Source organism: Desmodus rotundus, chromosome 12, assembly GCF_022682495.2.
Source record: "Desmodus rotundus isolate HL8 chromosome 12, HLdesRot8A.1, whole genome shotgun sequence".
Classification (NCBI taxonomy): Eukaryota; Metazoa; Chordata; class Mammalia; order Chiroptera; family Phyllostomidae; genus Desmodus; species Desmodus rotundus.
The window spans coordinates 101,405,838-101,425,663 of NC_071398.1; the positions used below are offsets into that span (position 1 = coordinate 101,405,838).

Sequence of the window (19,826 nt, forward strand, 5' to 3'; positions counted from 1 at the left end):
TTTTTTTCTGATTTTAAACGAGCATCCCCCCCAGTCAGGCTCATCCATGCCCCGGAGAAGGAGGCTTCCAAGCACCCGCCCAAGTACCCAACAGGTGAGAGGACTTCCCAGTGAGACTTGCCGGTTCCAGTCCCGTTCTACCACCCACGATCGTCCCCTGCCACCGTCTCCCTGAAACACCCCATGAGCGCCTCCAGCCCCCCAGCCCCTCCTGCAGCCCTTCACACTCGCTGGGGTCCTTCCTGTCTTCGTGAGCACGGCAGCGTCCTCACGCCGTTCTTCCTCGCCACTTGGAGGTGTCTTGCTTGTCCGCCACAGCTCACCCCATTGCACAGTAATTCTGGGGTGCCCGCCCCTCCCTGGGTCTTTCCAGTGACTCAGGAACAACACGGGGGAGAACAGCACTGAGAAGTGTGTGATGGGGAGCGCTGTTCTTCCGGTTAAGCGCTCACAGAAACGTGGGGAAAGTGGGGCATGGCTGCCTGTCTACCCAGGTCAAGTTCAGAGGGGAGGACGGGGTTGCTGTCAGTCCTAAGCGAAGCTTGCGCAGACCCAGGGAGAACGAGAGCTGCTGAGCACCAGCCCTGCGGGGAGCTGGCGGCCCCAGAAGGCAGATGGGGCTCGCCAGAACGGCCCCGCAGGGACACACCCCAGGACCGCGGTGGGCATGGCCTCTTGCTTTTTCCCTCCAGGTGACGGTACCGTCACCCTGCGGGGGGGGGGGGGGGCAGTGAACTGTGAGTCTAGGTGTGCTGGTGCTGCAGCGGCTCTTCCGGAAGTAAAAAAAAAAACTGCCTAAAAACTAGAATTCAGCGACTTTGAGGATCGGTCTTCAACTTTCCTCCAAGACATTTCTGGAAGCAGTGGCTCCACTTGGTAACTCGTGGCTGATGTGAGCGGGGCCTGCCCGCTGCCACCTGCGGATAGGATGCCTGCCCCGTGGGTCACGCAGGGCTGACCCTTGTAACCCCCGCCCCTCATACGGGAGACCCACACAGGTACCCTTTCAGCCTCTGAAACTAAACCAAATCCAGAACTCTCAGGGCATAAACCCATCAGAAATAGAACAGACTGTCTTTTCAGAATTAGCATGAAGTGATCAATGATTACAGCTTGACCCTAACAAGTCCCAAAGGGTTCAGCTTCCTTAGTGACCTTAATACCAGCAAACTAGCCTGAGCCGAAGTCTGTAGGGGGTGGGCTACTGAAAAGCTAAGGGTGACTCCGGTCGCTTCCAGACACAAGCCCTTCAGCGCACACTGGGCCTCCACTTCCCTCCTGCACTCTGAGGCGGAAGGAAGTGATCAGAGCGAGGCCCGGTGGTTGCAGCTCAAACGCGCCGTGGAGACCCATTGTGGCCACCACACTTTATGTGTTTCTGAAAACCACAGGAAACAAAGGCCACCAACAGATGGCTTTGCAAGGCCTTAGGTGACAGGAAGCAGGAGAGGTGGGGACAGACGGGCCTGGCGAGGGCGCGGGCCGCCCCTCAGCTCCCCACAGTGCCGGTCTCCGGGGCTCCCCGTGTCCCTGCCCAGTGAGCCGTGGACGTTTGGAGTGCTGCCCCGGGCTCGGGGGAGGCCTGAGGGTCCCTCATGTTCCGGACCACCCGGCCCAGAAGGCCCCTGAGCAGCCGTATTTCTTGGAGCAGCAGGTCCACGTCGGATTGCAGGGCTCCCGCAGATTGTTCCATGGGCTTGGGTGGTGCGCAGCCGGCTGGCTCAGCACTTGAGCCTCTACCCGCGGGGTCCCGACGCCTGGCTGAAGTGGCGTTAGGGACGGAGATGACCGACGGGACTGACGTGGACACCAGGGGCTTTCGGAAGGAAAGTGGCTTGTTCCCAGGCGCCAAGGGTGCGGCCTGCGGGCCTGGAGCGGCGGTGGACGTGTCCCGGGAGGGCCCTGTGGACGCACAGCACAGGGCGCGGGCTGGGTGGGAGGAGAGAGCCAGCGCGGGAAGCAGCACGGGCGGGAGCGGGGTGGAGGGGACGCTCAGGGTGTGTACGGCAGGGGGCCCAGGGAGACGGAGTGCGGGGGCGCGTCCCACGGCGCGCGTGCGCTCACCGCGCCCAGGCAGTTGCAGCCACGCGCTGCGTTTCCGGACGCTGCGGGAGGCTGTGGCCGCCTCGCACCAGTGGGACTCCAGCTCGTCGGCCTCGGACTCGGGGACCCTGTACTCGGCGCCCCAGTCGAAGCGGCGCACCGCGCGGCTGTACTTGTAGAAGGCGAACTGTAGCGGCACCGCGCTCTTTCGCGGGTGCAGGCGCGTCTCGCAGCGCACGACCACCCCGCCGGCCTCCGCGCGGCCTGCCACCTTCAGCACCGGCGCCGGGAACAGCTCTGCGGAGACAGTTCCGGCAGAGCGCGCGCGTGGGCCGGAGCCAGCGTCCCCCGAGCCCGGGCGCGCAGTCCGCGGCCCCCGACCCTGCTCTCCTTCCGGGGTCCCGCCAGGGCTCCTCGCCCACCAGGAGACCAAAGAGCGTGTGGGAGGAAAGGCTCCTGAAACGTGGCAAGGAGCCCACGAGGGAGTGAACACCCAGCTCGGGCTCTCCACGGAAGGGGGTCACTGCGCCTGCCTCGCCCGGAGTCCTAGAGGGATCCCCACCATTGCCGCCGCCCCCTATGTGGGGTCCCCATCGGAGCAAGAGCCGGGGCGTGTGTCGTGGGGCAAGGGACACCCGCCCCCACGCCGGCTGCAGGTCAAGTGCGCCTTCACTGAGGAGCAGGAGAGGAAAGCGCACCTGGTCCAGCAGAGAAACCGCCACCGGCAGCTACTTGACCCTCCTCCGCCCCTCCTTTCCCCGCCAGGTTCCCGATCCAGAATTTCCCAGCCCTCGACCCCACCCCCCAACCCTGGACCCCAGGTCTCCCCACCTTGCACGGTCACGGCCACCTTGGAGGAGAACATGGGCGCGCTCTCCACGGGGATGCGCATGGTGCCGGAGCACTGGTAGCGCCCGCTGTCGCTGGCGCGCGCCTGCGGCACCGTGTAGTTGGTGCTGGAGTGGAAGTAGCGCACGGCCTGGCCGTCGCGGTAATAGTGCAGCTTGTACACCACCTTGTCGTACCAGCCGCGGCAGCGCAGGACCAGCGGCTCGCCCTCGAACACCGCGGCGTAGGGCACTTGCAGAATCAGCCAGTCTGCGACAGTCACCACAGAGGGCCCGGGGTCCCGCTCTCCTCCGCTCCCGCCCCACTCCCTCCTGCTCTCTTTTCCCTCCCACCTGCCGATTCCACCTACTAAGCGACAGGTGAGTGGCAGGGAAGGGGTGGGGGCCAAGATGCCCGAGACTTGGTTCCAGCCTCAAAGAGAAAGGCCCGCCGGAGTGCAGGTTAATCTTGTCGGGATGCGCAAGGGCTTCCTACCTCCCCTCTGCCCCTTTACCTCCCCACCCGCAACTCAGGGTGGAGGTGAGTCCTGGGGAACCTGGGCCCCGCTCAGAGGCCAGAGCCCAGAGCTTGTACCTGCTGCCTCCTCCCTTTTAGACGAGGCCAACTCGTCCTACAGGTCAAAGCTGAGACCATCTCCTGCGGAAGGCTCCCTGACCCCTGGGTAGCCCAAGGCACCTCCCACGGCACCCCCTGTTCATCAACCCTGACGTAGCGGAGAACAGGGGGGGCACACTGCTGGTGTTTTGCATGGAGAAGGAATTCCGTAGGCACCGGCTGCAGCCCCTCTGCACTCTGGGCTCCGCGAGCAGCAACCGTGGTGGACCGCTGCCAGCACCTCACCGCACTCACCGCAATTTCCAACCGAGAAACGAGGCGGGTGGATGTGAGGGGTGCGTCGGTGCTGGTCTGCACACTGAGTGATGGTCATTAAGTTCTGGGCACAGCTGTGGCCCACGGGGCCCAGGGGACCTAATAGTCCCTACAAGTGGCCAATCCAGGGCCCCGATGAACACGTTTTTGCGATCGCTCTTATCCTGTAAAGGTCCCCGGGGCCAGTCTCTCCGTTGGCCCCCAGGCACCCACATAGGCGTGTTTGGAATAGAGTCCTGAGCAAGTGCTCTGGCCGCCTGCTAACTTTCTGCTTCCACCACCTGTGACTCATTTTTGGTCTTCACAACACCGGTGGGGGCGGAGAGGACGGACACTGGCCCTGCTTACTGATGGCAGGTACAGAGGGCCGTCAGCCTAGAGTGACCCTGCAGCTGTACCACCCTTCGGGGACCTCAGGCCTGCTTTGCTCTGCTCGCCCCTTGCTGCCTGCCCCACCCCCACCCCAGCCCGGTTCTCTGACCAGTGTCCCGGGTCCCTCGGGCCTCTGCTCTTCGGACCTTCGGACCTAGTCCCATGAACTAGCAGTACTGTTCTTCTGCCTCCTACCTTGGTAGGAGGATGAGGGGAACTTAGGGACAGGCGAGCTTTCCTGCGTGTCTCACACGTTGTCATGCACCTCCCTTCTCCGGAGACTCAAGAGAGCCCCCCCTTTCCCGCCCCGATAGGCATGGCCCAGCGTCCCCTCCGACAGGACATCCAGCATCACCAGAGGAGCCACCCCCCACTCAGACTCTCACCATTGGACACAGAGAGGTGGACCGGGTCGCTGACCGGCGCCCCCCGGGTCTGGCACCGGTACACCCCGGGGGTCTGCACCTCCATGCTCCTCCCGTGAGAGGGCAGCAGCAGGTGGCCCAGGTACCACAGGGTGCTGACCGGCCGGAGCTCCACGACCAGAGGGTGGTGCCCATCGCACCTCAGTGTCACCCGCTCTCCCTTGAAGATGGTGGTCCAGGGCGGCTGCAGAGACAGCGTGGGCTTCTCCAGAGTGGCTGCCAGCGTGTGGGAGGGGCCACGTGGGGAAGAAGACCGTGGTGAGGCCCCCAAAGGTGTGCTCTGTGGTCAGGAAGTCTCAGGAAACCCCAGCTTCCAGGAGCTGGCCCACATCACTAGCCCAACCCCCAGGGGGAGAGACCACGTGGGGCTACTGAGTGCCAGTCCCCCGCCCCCCAGTGACACCCATGTGTAAGTGCCCGTAGGCCAGCTGAGTCACAGGGATGGTGGCTGAGTGGGAAAAGGCACTCTCCCAGAACAGCCAAGGGGGGCCCAGACAGGCCACTCTGGGGTTGAAGGGAAAGGTGTCGAAACTTGGGGTGAAGGAGGCTCAGGACTCACCGGTTTGTCCACTGCCGGGAGCTGGGAAACGGGAGGTAAAGAAGGAGGAGGAGGGAGAGTGCTGGAGATACGAGGCAAGGGGGGGCCGCCCAGACCACAGAGAAGACTCAGCAGGAGTCCAGTCCTGCTCGTCTTCTGCCTCAGTTTCCCCAGCTCCGAGAAAGCTCCTCATCCCTCCAAGACAATGAAGTGTCTGGAGTCGGGGATGGCGTGTCCTCCCAGCACACACACACGTGTACACACGTGCACACCCCAGTCTCCTGCCCCCTCGTGGACTCACCCAGGAACAGGAGGGCTACCAGCACCCACATGAGGTCTGCCCGCAGCTGCTGCACTGTGATGGGGAGGCTGCCTGGGGGGTGGAGAAGGGGCCAGTGCAGACCCCTGAGCGCTGAGCCAGGCTGCATAGGTGTCAGCCCTCAGGTGCCCTGCCGACCCCCCACCCCCAGAGCGCCCTCACATCTCAGGCCAGCCCCGGGGCCTGTACCCCACAGCCCAGGCGCCGGCAGGTGACCCTGCCACCCGCCGTCCATCCGGCCCCATGAGCCTCCGCTGAGGAAGACACAGCCGCCTGGCCTGCAGGCCCACCCAGGGCTCACCACCCCCCGAGGACAGACAGTGGTGTGCGGCTTCGTGGGGCTGACCTCGGGTCCCCTGTGCCCAGGGCTCGCGCCTCCCTCAGAGGAGCCGACGGGAAGAGGCGACCCGGCACCCCAGTCAAGGAGAGAACCATAATGAATTTCCCCTGTTCTCTCCCTTCCCGCAGCCCCAGACGCTCAGAAGTTAGAAAGTCCCCTCTCCTGCCCGCCTCAGTCATCTCTCCCTGTGGCCCCTGCGCCCAAGGGAGCCCTCCTTCCCTGTCCTCCTGGGCGCCCCGCACCCCCGCCCCAGCCACGCCCACCGGCGCCCCTTACCCGTGGCACAGAAGCCCCTACAAGCGGTCCCTCAGAAACCTTGGATGCGACCTCCCCGTCTTCCTGAGCCAGGTGATCTGCCCTGAGCAATGGCGAGCCCGGGTGCTCGGGTAAATAGTTAATGAATTTTCCAGCCTGATAGTGTGTCTGCTTGGGCTGGGTCCCGTCCCCACCTGCGGCTGTTCAGCACGGGCACCTCTGTCCCTGCGAACCATGGCAGGAAGGAGACCATCAGGCCACTCAGTGGAAGACCATCCCCGCCCCTCCTGCCTGGGGACGCCCAGGGCCGTGCTCTGAGAATTCCCTCAGAATGTCTCCTGAGGTGCCAGTCCATGTTACAGATGCAAAGGCCTCCTGGGAACATGGGACCGGTCGTTTCGTTCTGGGGGCCACTTCAGATCCTGTGCCGAGAGCAGCTTCTGATGGAAGAGAGATGGCGTCCCGGAGTCTGGAAAGCCAGGCGGGCGGTACTTGATCAGGGGCCCAGGAGCTGGGAGGGAGGGAAGAGCCAGGTGCTGGCGGCTGAGACCAAGAACTACCTGCTCTACAGCTGCACCCCCTCTCCAGCCTGCCTCCTTGTCCCCGGCCCGCCGGTGTGGGTCCTCCCCAGCCCCCCACAGCGGCCCCAAGCTCTGGCACGGCCCCTGACCGGGCATCTCCTCTGCGGTGAGAATGGGGCAGCGTGACAGCGCGGCCCTCATCCACACCAGGTGACTCTCGTCTGGCTTCTCATCACTCGGAGCACGGAGCTCAGGCTCTTGGCCCGATTCCTCGAGAAATCGGGTCACACCCCAAATTCACAAAGCGCACAGCTGTCCCTGAAAACCTCTGGAACCACCGACAGGGCTCACATCACGCAGAGCTCAGAGTTTGGCTCGAAAAATCCACCCCCCCAACATTTCTGTATTGTTGGCTTTCTTCCAGGTCATGTGGGACAGGCACCGTGTCACACGTGCCTCCCAGATGTCACCTCATAAAACTCACACCTGCACATTGATTCTATTCCCTCGGGTTTTTTAAAAAGTTGATTTTAGAGAGAGAGGAAGGGAGAGAACAAGGCAGAGACACGTGGCTTCGCTGTTACACTTAGTGGTGCTTCATTGGCTGATTCTTGCGTGTGCCCTGCCTGACCCGGGATGGAACCCGCAACCTTGGCGTGTGGGGACGGGGGACGACGCTCTAGCCCACTGTGCCACCCGGCCAGGGCCCATGCCCTTGTCTCTTTGCAGCTTGTCTGGACACACATGTCTCTCGTCAGTCTCTGAGAGTCACCACCACGCAGAGAGGAATCGGCGCAAAGAAAGAGGAAGCGGATAGCGCCGCCCGGGATGTGGGGCCCGTGGGCTGTGGTCAGCGTGGAACCGCACGCAGCCTCTCTGACCAGAGGCTCCCACTGCCTGGGAATGGACGGTCGCCGGCCAACCACAGGGAAGGGGTTAGTGCGGTCCCAGAGAGATTCACGTGTGTTTTTAAAGAAAATCAGTTCAGAGACCAAGTCGTCCCAACAAACCGCCGCAGCTCCACCACAGCGGGCTCGCCGCAGACTTCCGAGTCCAGGGGAGCCTGTGGGGGAGGGGTCCAGCCTCCGCTGCACCTTGTGCAGCCAGGGGGGAGGGGCATGCAACTGATCATAGGCAGAGACGCTGACTTGTGCGTGTACCTGGGAGACCGTGACTTGGGGCAGAGGTAGAGCCACGGCGTGCCAGCGTGAGATTAATCAGTATTTGCGCGGTGAGACTGGAATGGAGGGAGGGAGTCGAAGAGGCAAAGCTCCCGCCCCCCCCCGCCCCCACAGTCGGACACCAAGCTTCCGCCAGGCCGGGGTTTCTGCCCCGGCACTATGGACATTTGGGGTCACAGAATCCTTTGTGGTGGGGGCTGCTCTGTGCATCATAGGGTGTCAGCAGCCCCCCGTGTTCTACTCACTAGATGACAGTAGCAGCCCCCCAAAACTGACGTCTCCAGACATTCCCAAACGTCCCCTGGGCAGGCAGGGAAACATCTCGTTGCTTCGGGGTGGCTGGACCCCACTTGCCAGTGGGTGCAAGTTCACCGGCACTCACCCATGCCCAGTGCTCGGACAGGGCTCCAGACATCCCAGAGATGCCTCTGTGCGCGTGGACAGGACGGACAGAGGGACGAGAGTGAGGTTTATTGGGGGGCTGAGCAACACTCCAGGTGAAAGCCTCACCCGCGTTTGGCAGGACCCTTCCTGGTCTCCAGCTTCAGGTGGCTAGACAAGTCCCTCAGCTCCAAGACCAGGTGACCAAGGAGCGCTCTCACATCCTGCATTTGTTTGAGGAGGACCCCCATCTGGTGGTACAGATGGGGGTCAGGTGTCTGCAGAGGAGAGGGCAGGCCAGCGCCCTTGGAGGGAGGGCTGGGCGGTGGAGGCAGCGGCCCGAGGGGCTTCTCGGCAGATGTCCCTGGAGCCGAGGATTTCAGAGGAGCTGGGTTCGAGGTGGGTGGTGCCACAGAGCTCGAGGGACCTGGATGGGGTGGGAAACACACACACCTGTGCCCACAGAAGCCTGTCTCTGGCCCCGCCCTCAGCTTCCTGTCTGTCTTCCCAGTTCTCAGATGGTCGCTGTGGGGCCCAGGGCAGCTTGAGCCCCTCCTGGTCCAGATCTGAGCCTGAGGCTCCACCCCTCAGCCAGGCAGGAGCGCTCAGCTCCCCACACCTGGTGTGTGACATTCATGCACTTCCTTGTGCTGCGCATTTGGGGGACGCTCTGGAGGCCCCGATCACCTCCCCTCAGGATGAGCCCCTCCGTTCCCTTCTGTTGTTTTTCTTCTCCCGACACGGCCTCCAGTCCCCTTATTGCCCTGGGCAGCTCGTCTGGGTGCATTTCAGGTCAGAAGCAGCCTCCTCAGCGGGGCTCCCGAGTTGGGCCTGGACCTGGACTCCTTGTCCCCCTGTGGACACTGACCACCCACCAGGGCGCAGGCTGTGTGTCGGGAGTGGCAGGCCTGGGGGAGGCAGCTGCGAGGCTGCTCGTCCCAGGTTGGTGCAGGGTCTCCATGGTCCGAGGGGTGAAGCCCCTCCTACCCCGACTCCTGGCTCCTCTGTGTCTTTTGTGAATCTGCTCACACCACCCCTGCCCCGGGGGGCTGGTCGTCCTGCCCCCCCACCCCCCCACCCGCGTTTTCACACATGAGCAGACATGCCCACTCACCCTGCACCCCGACCTCCAGCTTGGGGCTGTGTTTCCACACTTGGCCGTCCTCAGTGACAGCCTCACACCAGTAGGACCCGGAGTGGCCCTGCGCAGCCGCAGGCACCTGCAGCTCCGGGGACGGGACCCTGCTGCGCACCACGCGGCCATCCTTGTAGAAGGAGAAGAGGAGGCGGGCGGCCGACCTCTGCGCGGTCAGCTTGGTCTGGCAGCTCAGGGTCAGTGGGCCCCCCTCCTGGGGCTGGGCTGAGGGTGCGGCTCGGAGCACTGGGGCTGGAAACAGTTCTGGGGAGACAGAAGGGGAGGCAGGGCTCAGGCCTCCGAGGGTCACATCGTCGTCAGAACCAGCCACCTCAGCAAGGCTCCGTGGGCACCTTGCACGTCCCCTGTCTCCCCGCGCCCAGGACTAGAGCAGACCCAGCGATGGGCGTCTCTGACAATAGTCCAGACGCCCCGTCGGCGGACCCTCGGCGTGTGGGACAGAGGGTCCGGAAACGCACGGCCCCTGCGGGGGCTGAGGGACTGGAAAAGGCTCCGCAGGCCGGCAGCGATCCTGCCCCTCCACCGAAAGACGGTCAATGGACCGTCACCCCCACCCGCTGCTCTGCCACGAGGACACTGCCCGAGCTCTCACCCTGGACCGTGACCACCAAGGAGGACGTCGTTTCCGGGCGCCCAGGGCCGGGGCTCCGGAAGACCGCGCTGCAGCGGTAGTGCCCACTGTCTGCCTTCCGCACCGCGGTGATGGAGAAGTCCCGGCGAGGCCCTGGCGGGCCCAGAGCTGAGCCATCTCGGTAGAAGGTGACCTGTGTCAGGGGCCAGTCTTGCCAGGCCTGGCAGCGCAGAGCCAGCGGGTCCCCCTCGAATAGCGGGGTGACTGGGCCTTGCAGAATCAGCCAGTCTGTGACCCAAAGCAGGAGCTGAGTGTCCCCCACTGCCTGCCATGGGTGCCCCCCAGCACCGCCCACCACAGACCCCGGAACTTTCTCTGAGGGCCCCGGGAACCCTCACCCCAACAATGTCTCTAGGGCCTAGGCCTGAGGGCGCCCCAGTCTGCAGGCTGAAGATGTGGAAGGCGATGTGCCATCAATGCCAGTTTGCTGGGGGCCCCTTCCCGAGGGGGCTGTGGGCCGAGGGGGCTATGGGAGGGGGCAGGAGAGCAGGCCCGCACCCGTCAGCCCTTCTCAGGACCTCACCGTAGGACACAATCAGATGGAAGGGCCGGCTGAACACATAGCTCTCTGCCTGGAAGTCCACCTCCCTGGAGCCCGTCAGGTGCCGGCCAGTGTGGCAGCCGCTGTCCCGGGTGCTGGCCGGCCCTTCGCACTGCAGGGGCTCAAAGCTGGCCGCAGAGGAGGGCGCCGGCTGAGCCAGCGATGCTGTGACTTGGAGAAAGAGGGTAGGAGAGGGGTTTCTCCTGCTTCTGGGGAATCCCCCGTTTTAGACTGAGAACAGGAGGACCCTGAAACCATTTCATCAACAGACCCCCATGGGTCCCTCTGAGGGTCTTTGACGTGATTCCCAGGCTGCTGGAATCTTGGGAGGGCTCAGCGATTTGGGGAAGAGGCAGGGGAGAGACTGGTGGGATGTGGACTCACGGGCGTGACATCTGGCTGCTGTGGACACAGGAAACCAGGTGACCCCAGAGCCAGCAGACACAGGACGGGAGGGAAGGGAGGGGTCATTTCGAACCCTGAGAGGCCAGGTTCTTCCCCACAGGCGCTCATCTCACCAACACAAGATTTCCGGGTGTTCGATTCACCCCCCATTTATGAGTCTTTAAGGAACGGGCTTGGGACACGGGACGAACTAATCCAAAGTTTAAAAGGGAGCAGGAATGGGGCAAGGGAGCCAGGAATGTCTGAATCCAGAACCGGTGCCCTTCCTGCCACACCGCTCAGACACAGTCTTCCCCTGGGCCTTCCTTGGGGACTGTCCTCCGTAACCTTGTTGTCCCCAAATTCACTCGGCCCTTGGCCCCTGATTACCACACCCCCAGTAGCTCTCAGTTCCCAGCTGTGTATTGTCCTTCCCCGCTCCCACCTTTGGGTCTTCACTTTTCGGCCATCTCTACTCTGATGTCCTTGTTCCTTGAAATGTCCCTTCCCATGTCCTTCTCTGCTCCAACCCTCTAGTCCCAGTTCAGTAACTAGGGAGTGATGCTCTCTTTGCTCCCAGGCTGAGAGTCAGAGCTACGGATTTCTCACTGAATCTGCTCACCCAGCCTCTGAGCCCCATGGGTGTCCCCAGCAAGGTAATTCCGTTTCTCCCCACTCCACGATGCTTTGGTCCTCTCCCCGCTTCCGGCCCATGGCCATGTGCTCATTCCTCACTCCATCCTTCTCTGTCTTCTCCCCTTCGACCTCTCCCCTCCCACAGTCCCCACATGCCCTTTGACTTTGTCACTTCCTTTCACTGGGCCCCCTCTCTACTTCCTAATTCTCGCCACATCAGGCCCAGGTGCCACATCCTCTCCCAGCTCCCGCCCCCTCAGCTGCTCCTTCTCAGTTCCTCTACTGTCACTCTGCAGGACTCAACACCTTCTCCTTTTTCAACACAAGACCTGGTCAGGCTACCAGGCACTTTCTGTCACTTTTGTGAGTAAGACAACCAAACCCAGAGACAGGAGAAGTGCCACAGTCCTTCAGAGATGGGCCGTGCCTGGACACCCACCCGGTCCTGTCTGTGCACCTGGTAAAACGGATCTGCGACCCACTGTGCGGCGACAGTGCAGGTGCTGAGAATTCCAACACGGGCAGGACAAGGTTGGGAGACAGAATAAAAAGGCCTCCTCTTGCCTACAAGGAACTCTGAGTTTGGTGGACGGCACAGGCCATGGACACATTATCTCTGCCCGAGGAGGGACAGGAAAGAGGGTCAGGCAGCCAAGGGAGCACGGGAGGGCTTGAGGGCAGCATCCTGGCAAAGGTGCCACCAAGGCTGAGGGTTTGGGGATGCTGGAAGTTTGGGCGCGAGAGGGGAACGGGGCCATGAGATGCCCACTTTGACAGAGGGGGCTGGGTGAGCAGAGTTTGGAGACAGGTGAGAGTCTGGCATGAGAATGCCTGAACCCAAGCTGCTGGGGTTTCCTAGAGCATTGCATGCCAGGCTGAGGGATGGCCAAGGCCACGGAGGTCACCCGACTGGGCTGGCAAGGGGCCCTTGTGTCACAAGAAGAAGCGTGGGTGGGCCACAGGCAGAGTGAGTTTCAAGGACACAGGGCTGAGACAGGGCAGTCGGCTGGGAAGTCGCTGGCCAGCCCCAGGACAGTGCAGGAGGTGACCCTTGCCAAACCGGATAACTGACGGTCTTCAGGGCCCGAGCTTGTGGCTGGGTGGCCGCGTGCGAGATGGGACAGAGCGCCAGCTGGTGCTGCGGCCCCGGGAGGCTTGCAGAAGGCATGACTTGTGGGCATCTGAACGCAAAGCTCGAATGCAGCAGGGGGTGCAGATGGGGTTTAGGACTCAGTGGCACAGGTGTGGCAGTGAAAACAATACCTGCAAATCAGCTCACGGGGGAGGCCGAGTACAGAAAGAACAGAAGGGAGGCAAGGAAGCAGCGCAGGAAAGACAGGCTTCAAGGGAAGAGCAGCGAAGCCACCAAAAGGGACAGAGAGATAGATGGATGGCACGGGCGCGGTGGGGCACAGGGGCCGGGGCCATGGGGGACGAGGGACAGCAGCAGTGGGGTAGGAACTCAAAAGTCCGTGAAGGCCCGTCAGCACAGATGTCACTGCCTAGGCCAGAGAGACCCAGTGGCAGCCAGGCCGCGAGCTCTGAGTGGCAGTGTGGACGTGGGGAAGTAAGTGCAGGGGACACGTGTCTGCAGAAAGGAAAAACAGTTGAGATGTCACTGGGGAGGGCAGCACAGCCGAGGGACAGGGACGGCCAGGCTGAAAGGCATTCGTGTTTGGAAAACGCCATGAGTCCTGCACACAGACCTCCTGGTTTCACCCTGACCGGCCGGCACCACCCGGTGGGCCGGGCGTCCTCCCGCAGAGTGAAAGGCGGCCGGCTCAACTCCTGGTCAGGGCACGTGCCCCGGCTACGAGTTTGGTTCCCGACTGGGGTGTGTGCAAGAGGCAGCTGATCAGTGTTTCTCTCCCTCCCTTTCTCCCTCCCTCCCCCGCTCTCTAGAATAAATAAAAGGAAAAAAGAATTAAAAACAGATTCCTTGCGTGTACTCTTCACACTCTCTTGAATGCCGCGTCTTTGGAGGCCCAGGTTGTCCCCGTTCCTCCCCACTAGGTCCTCCTCGGTCAGGCCCCTGCGCCCCCCTCACAGTGTCCCAGTGTGCTTGCTACTCACCCAGCAGCCCCCACAGCACCGGAGGAGGAGAGCAGGCCCCGAGAACGCCGCCCAGCCCCATGGCCGCTGTCTGAGGGTCTCTGCAGCAGCCGACAATGACACCCTGACCTTCGTCAACATGAAACCTCTCAAATTAGAAAGAGGAAGTGAGTCTAACTGTCTCCTCTCTTCTCATCTTCGGCCCATTTTCAACCCTGATTGGCTCCCATCCTTCAGATGGGGCCACGGTGGTTCCAGGCCCCCCGAGTCCCAAGGGTTGTGCCCCCCAAGATTCCAGACTCCCAGGCCTGCCACGATCTGACCGCTGGCCACCCGCACACACTGGGGAAAGGCAACAGTGCTGCCCTTCGCTGGCAAAACCACTGAGGACGGAGGCGGGAAGATGCTGGAAGGCTGCAGAGACCACAGTGAGGACAGGGAGGAGTGTCCCAGTCCCGCCGTCTCCGGTTCCACACCTTCTGTGTTTCCAATGACCGTGACGGTGCCACAGCAGCACACGGAGGCCAGAGGATGGAAATGGCACCAAGTCAGACACCGGCGGGTCCCTCCTGGGCTCCAGCTGTCCCAAACCCACACAAATCTGGCCATGAGTTCCTCGGACTCACGTCTCAGCTCTACCTGCAGCCCATGAGGCGGGTGCCATCTGCGCATGATGCAGAGAAGGCCCCTGGGAAGGTGGAGAGGGACCCAGGCTCAGGCTCAGCCCGAGGCCCTGACTCCAAGGACACTGGAGCTGGGAGGCACCGGGTAGCTGGAGAAACCCAGGGAGACCCAGGGATGGGAGGCAATGTGGAGGTGACAGCATCTGCTCCAGCTCACAGACCACTATGCGGCCCCTCACTGTCTGCCCTGTGCTTGTGGCTCTGCCCACGGGGATCGCCTGCCACCACTGTCCCCTCCAGGCCCTCGGGGGCTGCAGGAGAAGAGACCTGAGCCCTCAGAAATGGGGAAGGTGGTCCTGTGTGAAGGCAGGGGGGCCGGCCTGACCCTTCAGCTGTGAAACCGCAGAGGAGGGCAGACGTGGGGGCACCATGGCCCCGGAGGGCGGATATTTGGCTATCTAAAATAAGCCCTTACAGTAAAGTTTCCATTATCGAGAGGCATGGGTGTCGGTGCAGGTGGCCCTATGGAGCTCAGGGCAGCTGCGCATGGGCCTGTGGGAGGGAGAGAGCCCTGTGGCGACCCAGCAGACCCGGACCCACCCACATCTCATAACCCATAAAACATGCACCAAAAGTGGGTCACGGGCTTAAATACCAAGTGGAAAACTGCACACCGTCTAGAAAAACACAGGAGGACTTGCTCTGGCATCCAGGGCTGGACTTGGTACCCAAAGCATGATCCCTCAAAGACAGCGACTCCCCTGGAGGTGTGAAAACCATCCGTGGGCAGCTTATAGAAATGTTTGCTACTGGGGTTTGATGAGAAGTAATCCTGTTGACATAAATGTCTATATGATTGAAATACTCTGATGGAATTGTGCTTTTCTCAAAAATATAAGAGAAATAAGGAATATTTCACTCCAATGGCCACAGGAGCAGAGAAAACAAGGGGACTACTGAGGAAATGTCTCAGATGACTTTAAATCTATACATATTTCCTTGTGTTAAAAAACACAAAAGACCCTGGCTAGTGTGGCTCAGTGGATTGAGTGCCAGCCTGTGAACCAAAGGGTCACCGGTTCGATTCCCAGTCAGGACAAATGCCCTGGTTGCGGGCCAGGTCTTCAGTGGGGGGCACGTGAGAGGCCCCCAACCACATATTGATGTTCCTCTCCCTCTCTTTCTCCCTCCCTGCCCCCCTCTAAAAGAAAAAATAAATAAAATCCTTAAAAAATACAAAAGTATCAGAAATAAGAAAGAGGATATTAGTGAAGACGAAAAACTATATGAATATAGAAGAGAGAACTACGTACACACTAGAGAGCAAATGAAACAGAAGGCTTGATCAGAAAACCGCAGGTAATCTTGTGAAGAGAACAATAAAATAGATCTCTGACAAGTCTGACTAAGAGAAACGGAGATAAAGGTGCCTCTCTGGTAGTCACCACTGAACAACATTTTATTCAATGTCTGCACAGGAACACTGGTCATGTGTCATAGGAAACTCAGTTACAGGGAACTGAGTTTATGTCCCTAAAGAGGGACTGCTGATGAGCAGCAAGACACACCCCCTGGAAGATCCCGGGGAAGGTTCAGGAACTAGAGGAATCGGGGGCAATGCAAGAGGGGGGTCGGGAATGGTTTTGAAAATAAGGGCATAGCTGGAAAGCCAGCCTTTGGGGCCTTTCTCCCACCCAGGGGACATAGGTGTTTCCAGGTGACTGCTCTGCCCCGCCCCATAGTTTAATTCTCAGGGGAAACGGAACCAGGCAGCAGGTACAGGTGAACTGAGGTGAGGGGAGTGAATGCGAGGTGGGCACGAAGGACATTTGCACCCTGTTACCAGCCACCCTTTCTCAGGATACCTGGCAAGCACGCTCCAGCCAAGCAGGGAGGTAAATCAAGAAACTGGAAGATGTAAGATTCAGGGAAAAGGGGGTTTAATACAAAAGACGGTTGAAGGGAAGTCCCAGACAGTGGCTTGCAGGTGCCAAGAGCTGGAACAATCCACATTCATGTCAAAGGACAGAGAATCCCAGGAGGGGCTTCTTGCTGATGAAGAAAGAGAGAGAGAGAGAGAGAGGGAGATGGGGTAAGAAAGGAAGGAAGGAAGGAAGGGAGGGAGGGAAAGAGAGAGAGAGAGAAATGGAAAAACTACTTGGTTATTTGACCCCATGGGAAATAGTATTAAGCTGCTTCAGAATGTTCTTGAGAGCTCTGAGAAAAACTAAAAATAGGCACATAGAAAACTAAACAAAGGATGAAAATGAAGTAGTTATTATCTCTAGAAGGAAAACAGCTTGCGGGGGAAAGGCGGCGTCATCAGAGAGCACTGTCTCGGAGGTGGGCGCCAGTCAGGAGACTGTGAGGACGCTCGATGGGAGCCCTGGGTCAGGAAGGAGGGGAGGGCGTGGACCCGCTGCACCGCGGCCAGTCCTCGGATCCCACAGCAGGGGAACAGGTGGGTGACAGCCAACACCGAAAAGTCAAAGCATGGTGGTAAATTAGCAGAAGGCATAGTTAAAACTGTTGAAAAATTGCCCACGAGAACAGGACTGAGGGGGTGTGAGGAATGAGCAAGAAGCAGCTCCTTCTTGTTGCAGCTTTGGGTCCTGTTACACAACTCAAACTTACTTTAATAGAAAGAAAAGTTTTATTGAAAAATGAAAAAAGCATTGTCTTCACATATACACTGAAAGACATCATCAGGCACACAGATCACACAGGTGACACCGCTGTGCAATAAAGGTGGGAAATCATAACAACAAAAAGAGATAGTGGGAGTAAACAAAGTAAATCCCTCTAACTAAACCTTGAGTTCAGAAGAAAATAAAACTGACAATGACAAGAGTGTATATCAAATTGTCTGATGGGTGTGGCCAAAACAGCAGTAAGAGGAAAAGTTATAGCCGTTAGTGACTGTGTAAAATCAGCTGAGAAATAAATGAGCGATAGAGTAAATCCCAATCAAGCAGAAGAAAGGCCCCGTCAGGAAGCAAACGAAGGACAGACTGCTCGTCAGGTCGCAAGCTGTGACGAAACGGAGGAAGCAGGCCAACCGCTCGCAAGCCTGCTTAAGACAAGCAGATGCGGGGGCCAAGGTGGTCGGCACTTCAACGACTGTTCCGCTCAAAAGGGTTGAGCCGAGTGATGGCAGGTAGGTCATCTCATTCCTGTTTCTGGTGACAGATTTAGGGAGGAGCGTGTGGCTCAGGGCCGACCAATAGGACGTGAGGGGAAGGTTGCTGGAGACAGGCCTCCTAGCCCCTAAGAGAGAGCTGGGCAGAAGAGGCCATTGTCCCCTACGTCCCCCTCGCTCTCAGGCAGTGACACATCTTCCACCGCCGAGGGCCACACCCAGAGAAGCTCAGGACACCCTCTCCGGACTTTCCATTACGTGAGATAATACACTTCCTTATCGCTCTAGCGCACTGGAATCACGACTTCCTGTTATTTCCATCTGAAGTCACCCTAACTGATAAGAGAATCCTGGGTCTCGGTTCAGAGGGGAACGTGACTGCACACACATCCATTATCGCCCCAAATGGAGGAAAACACAGCACTCAGCTGCATGCCAGCGAAGCGGGTGATTTCCTAGGGAAGTAAAGTTCTTCCAAATTGACTCCAAGAGAGATTGAAAAGCCTAATGGGACTAGTGATGACAGAAAAAACAAGTTTGTCAAAGATCTCTTCTGCAAAAGGTATCCAGCCCAAGTGTTATTATTACAGCAGAACCTATCAAATCTAAGTTGACGCATATAAAGGGAAGTTGGCAGACCTTAGAGACTACAGCAAACAGGGCAGATTCAGGGAGGGAGGCCGTTGGGTCAGTCTGGGCAGCGCCTCTGGGGTGCAGGACCCTGCTCTCTCTGCTCCAGACGTAAATTCCAGGGAAGCAGCACCCACGTGGACCACCTGGAGCGCAAGTCTCCTCTGGAATGAGGGATGACGTCAGCCCACCCACCCATACAGACTGAGGGGGAGGGGGAGCCATTGTGCAAAATCAGCCCCTGTTACAAGAATCGGGGGAGTTCGTTCTGGGCAGAGAACGGGAACATCGTCCACTGTAATCGCACTGGCAAAAACGGAGAGTGCCCAACACTGACCAGGGTGTCGGGAAATAGGCAGCCCGACATGGTGTGAAACATTATATGACCCTCAAAAAGGGGCCATCCGAGGAGTGAGCTCCACAGCCCACTGCCAATCAAAACAAGCCAACCACACACGCCTACCTACAGTATGATCACGTTAAAAACAACAACAACAACTATAAAGATGTGCCCTGGCCGGTGTGGCTCGGTGGACCGAGTGACGGCCTGCGAATCAAAGGGTCGCTGGTTTGATGCCCGGTCAGGGCACATGCCCGGGTTGCAGCAGGTCCCCAATAGGGGGCGCGTGAGAGGCAACCACACACTGCTGTTTCTCTCTCTTCCTCGGTTTCTCCCTCCCTTCCCCCTCTCTAAAAATAAATAAATAAAATCTTTTAAAAATATGTATAGATGCATACCCAAAATCCAGAAATATACACCAAACGTGCCACACTGGCCACCATATGGAGAAAGCGTTATAGGATTGGGGGCCGGGCAGTGAGGACAAAAGGAAACTTCCGTTTTCACTGTTTATGTTTCCGTATTGTGTGAGCTTACACGCTCAGGATAAGCATGGATTTTTGCCTGTGTGTATTTAGGAGCACGTAAAGCCCAATTAAAAAATACAAATACACACACTTGAAATGCCACCTTGATTCTGTCTAGTTCGTGGGTTTGCAGGTGATCTTAATGATCTTGCTTATCTGTATTTTTGTTTTGTTTTAACATCAATGGGTTGTTGCCTCCCGTGCGCCCCCTACTGGGGATCTGGTCTGCAACCCAGGCATGTGCCCTGACTGGGAATTGAACTGGGGACCCTTTGGTTCGCAGGCTGGCACTCAGTCCACTGAGCCACACCAGCCAGGGGTGCTTATCTGTATTTTAATTTTAGTTTTCAAATTCATGTAGTAAAAATGTATGTATAAATAAAATAAAGTGGGCTGCCATACTGTAATTCATAAATAGACTAGACGTGCACCATTTCTATAAAAATGGGCAGGAGTATGTGAACGGAAAAACCACCAGACGACATATGAACGGCTAATCCTCAAACTCTCTAATTCCAAAGCACATAGTTTGGCACAACGTAAGCCCCAACAACCCCATAATCGCGGGGATCACAGCCCAACACGAGTGTGAAGTCTGACTGGGGGACTGTGTGGTGTCTGCTGAAAGCCACAGAGACCACTCGGCAAGGGAAGCTGCTGCTTCCCGACAGCAAGAACGTCGCGGAGGGAAGTGTGTTAGGGTCCCTGGACGACGAGGCCTCTCCCAGGGCACCCACGAACCCCCAGGGAAGCTGTCGGGCACATCCCCAACCTGCTGGGGTGGGGTCTCCGAGGTCACGACCTCCGGGTCACCATGACTGGGGACAGGGCGAGTCAGCAGTCCCCACTGGGGATCCGCAGCAGTGTGGCTTCCTGTGAACAGGTGTCACGAGACAGAGTGATGGATCTGCCAGGGGAGGGAGAGGAAGGAGACATAGAGGCGAGAGCACAGGTTCTCTGGACGAGCAGGGCGCCCCCGGCCCCCTCTCCCCCACCTCCTACCCATCGCCACCTTCCCCAGATCGTCACCAAAGGGAAACACACAGGGCAGAGCACACTCCAACCCCACAGCC

The 19,826-nt window shown here is 59.3% G+C and overlaps 2 protein-coding genes across 4 annotated transcripts; both read right to left on the minus strand.

Moving 5' to 3' along the window:
- Positions 1–1,062: 1,062 nt before the first annotated feature.
- On the minus strand, positions 1,063–6,091 carry FCRLB (Fc receptor like B). The gene is made up of 7 exons (XM_053916077.2): positions 6,033–6,091; positions 5,399–5,470; positions 5,119–5,139; positions 4,521–4,775; positions 2,875–3,141; positions 2,065–2,340; positions 1,063–1,902 (listed from the first exon to the last, which is right to left on the minus strand). The coding sequence occupies exons 2-7, from the start codon at positions 5,427–5,429 to the stop codon at positions 1,490–1,492; spliced, it is 1,263 nt and encodes a 420-aa protein (XP_053772052.1). The 5' UTR covers positions 5,430–5,470; positions 6,033–6,091; the 3' UTR covers positions 1,063–1,489.
- FCRLA (Fc receptor like A) lies at positions 6,050–13,668 on the minus strand. 3 transcript variants are annotated; one of them, XM_045190211.2, is made up of 6 exons: positions 13,516–13,668; positions 10,405–10,593; positions 9,843–10,109; positions 9,209–9,493; positions 8,224–8,521; positions 6,050–6,236 (listed from the first exon to the last, which is right to left on the minus strand). In XM_045190211.2, the coding sequence occupies exons 1-6, from the start codon at positions 13,574–13,576 to the stop codon at positions 6,050–6,052; spliced, it is 1,287 nt and encodes a 428-aa protein (XP_045046146.2). In that variant the 5' UTR covers positions 13,577–13,668. The 3 variants fall into 3 exon arrangements, with proteins under 3 accessions (XP_045046146.2, XP_045046141.2, XP_045046130.2); XM_045190206.2 differs by having other exon boundaries at positions 6,204–6,480; XM_045190195.2 differs by having other exon boundaries at positions 6,204–6,522.
- Positions 13,669–19,826: the final 6,158 nt, after the last annotated feature.

Excerpts from the sequence above, each read along its gene's own strand:
- FCRLA (XM_045190195.2), bottom strand. The coding sequence starts at position 13,576 with ATGGGGCTGGGCGGCGTTCTCGGGGCCTGCTCTCCTCCTCCGGTGCTG. Across the intron at positions 9,494-9,842 it reads CTTGGTGGTCACGGTCCAGG|AACTGTTTCCAGCCCCAGTG; the intron begins GTGAGAGCTCGG and ends CTGTCTCCCCAG. Across the intron at positions 6,523-8,223 it reads AAGGGTCCTGCCAAACGCGG|CTCCTGGGCCCCTGATCAAG; the intron begins GTGAGGCTTTCA and ends CCTCCCTCCCAG.
- FCRLB (XM_053916077.2), bottom strand. The coding sequence starts at position 5,429 with ATGTGGGTGCTGGTAGCCCTCCTGTTCCTGG. Across the intron at positions 4,776-5,118 it reads TCCCGGCAGTGGACAAACCG|CCACTCTGGAGAAGCCCACG; the intron begins GTGAGTCCTGAG and ends ACACGCTGGCAG. Across the intron at positions 3,142-4,520 it reads CCACCTCTCTGTGTCCAATG|ACTGGCTGATTCTGCAAGTG; the intron begins GTGAGAGTCTGA and ends TGACTGTCGCAG.